Source organism: Prinia subflava, chromosome 3 (genome assembly GCF_021018805.1).
Source record: "Prinia subflava isolate CZ2003 ecotype Zambia chromosome 3, Cam_Psub_1.2, whole genome shotgun sequence".
Classification (NCBI taxonomy): Eukaryota; Metazoa; Chordata; class Aves; order Passeriformes; family Cisticolidae; genus Prinia; species Prinia subflava.
The window spans coordinates 33,719,819-33,726,975 of record NC_086249.1 but is presented as its reverse complement, the minus strand read 5'-3'; the positions used below and the strand labels follow the sequence as shown (position 1 = coordinate 33,726,975).

The following is a 7,157-nucleotide window of genomic DNA, read 5'->3' as shown; positions in this document are numbered from 1 at the left end:
TGCAAGGATCATCAGAAATTTATGTCAGCTGCATGAAAATATACTACAAAAGACTCACTTTGCCACGCAGACAATATTTTATAAAAGACACAGCATAAAAGTTGTGGGAACACTGTACAAATAAAACCCATTAAATGCTAATTGGAACAGGAGTTCTTCATTTATACTGCTGTAAAAATGCATGAAATGTAAACTAAGATAATGTACGGGTACACCAACCTTTATTTATATTTTTAAATATAAAGATGCTTTGGGAAGATTTATTAATTATGCAAGTTAGACCATTATTTGAATGGATTCTCCGGTTATCCATATTCACTGACTACCCAATTTTTTACTTTAAGAAGAAGCAATGTCTTCTGTAAAACCATGTGCACTCAGAATCAGATTTTTGTGCTCAGAATACAACTTCAGTGTTTCTGAGAGGTGTTTACTGCAGATACAGTGACTGCTTGCTTTACAGGCATTTCCAATATGCTCAGTTTCATTGCAGAGTCAGTATGCCTTGTCAAGGAAGTCAGAGCAACAAAAACTGAATATTTTTTATTTCTTATTGAATATTTTACAGTAATATAAAAATAAAGTACCAGCATAATTTAATTTACAACTGGGAAAAAAAAAGCAGTCATATTATACTTGACCTAAAGTTGTCATCTATATACAGAAGCGTCCATTTAACTAAGCTTAAAAAACCCAACCCCCAAAGCCCTTGATTCATTACACATGAAGTTCTCTGGTTTTCTTTCACTGAGGATTTAGAGTATAGCCCCCTTTGGGAAATGTAATTTAGCTGGTTATATCATGAGTCCTGGTTTTTGGATCATCCATTCTACAGACATGTTATCACTACCAGATACCAGAGTCCAGCATTGTAGGAGATACACAACAGTGATGAACCTCATGTTTTAAGAAGACAACACATCCAGTCTGCCCAAGCAAAGCCCTTGTGGGTCACAAGGAACATCAGAGCAATGCCTGGTGGTTTAGGTTGTAGGATGAACCTAAGCAGAACAAAAAATGTTTCTCAGTAACAGGTTACTGAAAAAAACCCAAACCATCCACCAAAGGCTAATATGCACAAGGCCTCGTGGTTGCTCCTGATATAAATTTTGTGAAATACCAGTTTGAAATGTTAGAACACTTAGTACAAAAAAATAGGTTTCTTCTAAAAGCATGCTGGATCCTTCCAAGTCACACCCAGGGTTTCCATCCAGGAAAGAGACGGCTCAGATTTTTAGGGTCCATGGCCTGCTGTATGAGGAGGTTCACCTGCCCTCCCACACTGAGCACTGTTCCCTCCTCAACACCTTTCAGCTTCTCCTGAAGTCTCATCAGAACACGCTCAGCCACCTTGTTAAAACTCTGGTCATCACTGCTGGCAGAATAAAAAAAGAAAAACAGGTGCTCTAGGTGTGGCTCCTGAACAACATGCAGCAAGAAAATCACCAAGTAAGGCATGAGTGCACCAAGAGGAGGGTAAGAAAAAATCTTGCACCTGGCTTTTCTTTGAGGTTCTTGTGGACCAGTACCAAGTGTAGAGCTCATGTCAGCCTCATCCTCTGGCCTCTGCTGCAAATACAAAGCTTTCAAGGGGTTCATGGTCCAGTCGAAAAGAGGATCATAGAGCAGCACCTACACAGTAAAATAAACCTCTTTTAGTTTCAACTGTTAATTACAGCTTGTTCAGTGTCCTAGCACTGTTGGAAATGCTCACACTAACCACAATAATAGGAGGATTAGTGTTTTGTTTTGGTTTTCTTTCTTTTTTCATCAACAGAATTGGGCTAAATTGCTTAGTAGAATGATTGAACAACAAAACTACCTCTGTTTACTTGCAGGTATTTGTGTTGTTCATACTTCACAAGGTTTTGCCATCAGTCCCACCTCAGCAGTGAATAGGACATTTTTTAATACACTGTTAGGCACTAAAGAGAATTATTAGCTTTTAATGCACAGTATAACCTGCTCTCAAAAATCACTTTCATTCTCTTCTTTGTGACTTATGCGAAGTGGCTTTAATTCCATCAGTATTACTCCTGCTGGGAATGTTGCAGTATGGCTGGGAGCATGTAGGTATTGAAGAGGGAGAACTGCCTGAAGGAACAGTTCCCATGGAAAATGCAAACTGGTTATAACTTTATCAAAGATTACACAAATTAACAAATCTGACCAATGCCACAATGTCCTAATTCAGTACAAAACACCCTAAATGAGTATTTGATGCAGTGATGCATTTGAAGACAAAGACAAAAAAATGAAGACATTCTGGCAGGTTACTGTCCTAAAGAATGAAAAAATGCTTACCTCTACAATAGTCAACAAAGCTTCTTGAGAATTTCTCATAACAGCCATTGTTTTCTCACAGCATCTAGAAAATATTTTACAGTATTTTAGGTTGTTTTTGGTAAAATGAAATGGTATTTTTGTAATTTAAATAATGGATATTTGTACTCTACTTGAAGTTTAATTTCTAACATAGGAGTAACCCCTCTGATATTTTCACTTGGGAAAAAAGGGAGAAATTTAGACATCTAAAACCAAGAGAAGACTGTGTAGTTCACCGATTATTATTTCTCTGTGGAAAGGGATGATGTATTTCACTGTCTGAAATATTTTGATATGCAGAGTTAACCACTGAGTTAACACTGCCTGATAGGATGTGCCACAATGGCAGAATTGCTTGGCTGGATGAAAACGTGCCAGGGGTGCTCTGGAACACACTGGAGAATCTCGGTAGGGTTCTTTTCCATGAAATGAGCAGATCCAGTAGCCAGACTATAAGCAGTTTCTGAAATTCCCTCAATGACTTTTGATGCAGTAGTGGTTACCTACATTTACTCCCAAGCAAATGAAGCTCCTGGAAGGAATGCCAAACTCTCCTTGGGCCAGGTACTCCTGTGAAAGAGGGATTAGGCCTCCTGTCTCCCTCAGGACAAGAACACACACACAGCCAAGGATTTGTTTACCAGTTATACCTGTGCTGTTAAGTACAAATCAGGCTGGCTGAGGCAGACACAGCATCTGCACCAGGGCCTTTGATACTCTTATTTACTTCAGCTGGAGCCCAACAATTCACGTTTTTCTGTATCATGGTTTCAGAAGTAATACCAAACAGTGAATTTGACAGCATCATCTTGAGACTAGAATTGGCAGTGACTGCTCCTTCATGGGACAAAGGAGCACTAGGAACTACTTACTAACTTTAATTGCTGCCTTAGAAATACAACACCTACACTATGTACTTTTTTTAAGACATGAAATTTGGAGGTCGCAAGTATTGAATTCTGGAATGAGAAATGTCCTGCTTTTTAGGAAGCCCTTGGGTCATTCACAGAAGGCAGGATGCAGGTTGACAGGAACTCAACTCATTTGCGATTCTTCTGTTTTGCAGTCCAGATCTATTATGGGATTTATATTTTGTACTTGCAAAGTAATATAAAATATATGAATATATGAAAAAACATCATTCCGAATCAGCAGTTAGCTGTGGAGCCTTTGGAACCACTGAGCCCTCCCTGAATTCCACGAGGGTGACAATAACCCATTAACAAGAGAACAAAATGAAACACCAATAATGAACTGTCAGCTGATTATATAAATATGAGCACAGGAGTTAAAGGTCAGCATTTAGGGTGTTACCAGCAGCAATCTGAGCCCCCTCTGAAGCACCAGAACTATCTAACATGTAACAATCCCAGTGCTGGAAGTTCTCTGCTGCCTCCTTATCCCTGTGCCATTGAGGAGCCCTCACCTTCTGAAGACCCCTTCCACGCCGGTGATGCCCATTCCGTCCACAATGTCCCTGGTTAACCTAAATGGAACAGTCTCTGGTGTGGGAAGGATTTTGCCTTGCTCAAAAGCAACCCCTAAATGAAAGGACAATAAAAGTTTTTTTAAAAAACTTAAAGTAAAGAAAAGTAAGGTTCTCTTGCTGTCCCACTTACCCAGATCTATATGCACCAGTTCTGCTGTTTGTTCATCTATCAGGATATTCTGAACATGTCTGTCTCCAAGTCCAAGAATGTAGCCAACTGAAACAAGAATATAAGTGCTGAAACCATGTAATAAAAACCACAGAAAGTCTAAGAAAGATTATTGGTGTAATTTTAAAAGGTGAAAAAAAATTAAAAGTGAGAATATTTCTTCCCTACAGATAGGTATTGCCCAAGGAAAGAGCAAATGGCATTTTACAAATACAAAAAGAAAATTGACTGAATGAAATGGCAAAAAGGTATTCTCATATAGATGTGCATAGTTTCACCTACTCCACAGATTTCTTTCCCATTTCTACCTGTAGATCAAATTTTATCAAATAATATTGCAGCTTTGAAAAAAAGATTAAAAGCAAGAGCGTAATAAAATCATTAACAACTCCCCCAATAAAACAACTTTTATCTAACTCAGTTTTAAAAATCTCCAGCAATCCAAATTATAAGATCTTTCATGTAAGACTATTTCAGTGCTTTACTGTCCTTGAAAGTAGAAAAACTCCAAACTACATTTCCCTTACTGCTATTTACACCTGATGATGTTTTTATTAGCTGATGGACATGGACAGCAGTAGTATTTCCTACAAAAATCTTTCATCTGAATTGTACCACACTGCAGATTTACTTCTTTTTTTTTTCCTTCAGTAAAAAGAGAGTGCAAAAACATGTTACCTTCTAAAATGGGATCTACTGCAATGTATACAATCTACTAAAAAATGTCTCCCAGAGACTTGGTACAGAACTGAGTCATCCAAAAAAAAATCCACAGTACTTACATTTAAATACTTCTTTTTCTTTATTATGACATGAAAATCAAAGGAAATATCCCAGAGCTTAAATAACCATTTCAGCCATGGATAATAATGCCAGTACAAAAACAGTAAAAGATTGAGCTTTTCAATTCAGCTAAAGCATCAGAGGCTACATGTGAAATGAATAAATGTTAAACCAAAACAACAGAAATGAAGTCAGGTAAAAAACCACAAACTTCCAGAATCTAAGAAAGCAAATCACTATATAAACAAAGAAACACAGAATTTAATTCTTGCTTCTTCAGAAAAAATAGGGGTGTGGAGGAACAAATTAGAAATCTTAATTACAAAACTATTGCTGATGTTCTTACTGGCCTTTTTTGCCCCCTACTGTGCCATTTCTGACATGTGACAAAAGCAGGACAGCCACTATGTCTGAAATGGTGTAAACCCTTTGGCTGTGTAACCTAAAAAACCCCTGTAAATAATCCCATACCTATGGAAGACGTAGCCACACTGCGCGTGTATGCCAATCGCTTCTCAAACCACACAGCTGGGTCCAGGAATTTCTCCATGCAGAAATAGCGGAACACAGGTTGAAAATTCTCACAGACGTCCATGAAGATTCTGTATTTCTCATCAGAATGTTTCTTTTGGGCATCCTTTAAACACGTAAGAAGTGTTTTACCCATGACTAACTGCTTCAGAAGAAAATTACCTCTTCCTTCCTTTCTACCCACCTCCCCTCCATCAAATGCAGTTCTCACTTCCTTCTCTTTCTAAGAATTATTGTCTTTTTTTGCAGCAATTATTAATGCACCTATCTGCCTTACTAAACAATTCTACTTTCGTACACAACTCTGAGGCTAAAAAAAAAGGGAAAAACCATTCCTATTTCCTTGATGCAGCAGGTGCATGTGTTTTAGAGTCATGTGCAGGTAAATGGATCTTGTTGGGAGACACTTCCTTTCCTTGCACTCTGTTCTGGTACCTCTGCTTATCTGATGGCCTCATGTCACTGTGAGAAAGTCATTCCCACTCATTCCCATACAAAAGCTCCACAAAGCCAAAATTAAATATACTTTTATCCTGTTACTACTATAGCAATTTGAAAGGAACCAGATTATTGCACAATCATGGGTATATAAAGTAACAGGTATACTTGTCTGCAATTTTGTAAAGTTATGGTGAGGTCATCTGTGGAACTGAACTGAAAAAGTCTGAATATCTACTTATTCCATGCCACTGGTCATATTCATTATTAGAAATACCAAAAGTACAGTAAATACTTCTCTGTAAATTCCACCCCCCTTCATCCCCACACCCTCTCCAAGTAAACATTATGAATCAGCTAATTTTTTGGTGTTTTTTTAAGTTATTTGGACTCACCAGCAATATTTTGTGACACTGATAACTGGAGTAATCCTTTGGCCTGTATCTCTTGTGAGCTCCTTCTTCAGCATTCACAAGGAACTCTCCGATGGGAGTTGTTCCTGAGCACCACTCCAGAACTCCACTTCTCTGGGAAAGGGGAACCACCTGGAAAAGCAAAACCACAGAGCAAAAGCTTTACATGTGGGAGGGTTATACACACCAAACTATGACTACACATCCTGCAGAGCCTGGCTGGGTGCACATTTCTGTTTGTTTAAAAAGACAAAGAAGGCTGAAGCATGCGGCTGACCACAATATGTCTTCCAAATGCACATGTATACATATACAAAAATTCACTCAATTTTTTTCTACCTAATAGTTGCAATTTTTTCCTAACCCAGAGAACCTTCCACTAGAGCTGTCAGCACAGCCTGATGATTAGCTACTGCCTCTTTCCTTCAATTTTCTTTTCTTATAGAAGTCTCTATTTCATAATGCAACACCCACTCTATTTTGCCCTGCTGTCGCTCATTCTTACACACACAGAAACCAGAGTCTTACTTGAAAGTTATTCAAAAAATGAGACTTTAACTCCATCTGAGAATTCTTATAACAATGCTAGCTATTCAGATAAGCACCTTTAGAGATTCCAGAGTGTACATTTCTCATCTGCCAAAGAGAAGAGCTTATACTTCAATAGTACTTAATTCAGAGATCACCTTCACAGCTATTATTATAATCCCAAGTATATAAAAGAGAAGGAGGAAAGGAAAGCTCCTGTTTAAATACATTTCCTGTATTCACAATAAGAATTTATTGCAATTCTTATTCCCAGTTCTGACTCCAATACGATTTGGAATCGTATTGCCAATGCCAAAAAAAAACAGTTCAAATTCTGCATGAAAGACCCTAGATGGGACTTCTGAGTTCAATTGTAAGGAATACTGCAAGACTCAAATGAATTATTAATCAAGGAATATCACAAGGCAAATTAATGAAAATTCTTAAACAAACTTGTATGTTCAAGTTTAATGACTAGCAA

General features: G+C 37.9%; 1 protein-coding gene across 2 annotated transcripts in view; it reads right to left on the bottom strand.

Annotated features, from left to right (window-relative positions):
- Positions 1-517: 517 nt before the first annotated feature.
- ATM (ATM serine/threonine kinase) overlaps positions 518-7,157 on the bottom strand; it is a 57,082-nt gene continuing 50,442 nt past the window's right edge. The window contains exons 57-63 of one of the 2 annotated variants that reach the window (XM_063394592.1): positions 6,131-6,280; positions 5,238-5,403; positions 3,945-4,031; positions 3,752-3,866; positions 2,305-2,368; positions 1,496-1,632; positions 518-1,375 (exon numbers count right to left, since the gene is read on the bottom strand). In XM_063394592.1, the coding sequence (XP_063250662.1) occupies positions 1,192-1,375; positions 1,496-1,632; positions 2,305-2,368; positions 3,752-3,866; positions 3,945-4,031; positions 5,238-5,403; positions 6,131-6,280 (903 nt within the window). In that variant the 3' untranslated portion in view covers positions 518-1,191. The remainder of the gene's footprint in view (positions 1,376-1,495; positions 1,633-2,304; positions 2,369-3,751; positions 3,867-3,944; positions 4,032-5,237; positions 5,404-6,130; positions 6,281-7,157) is intronic. The other variant, XM_063394594.1, reaches the window with a different exon arrangement.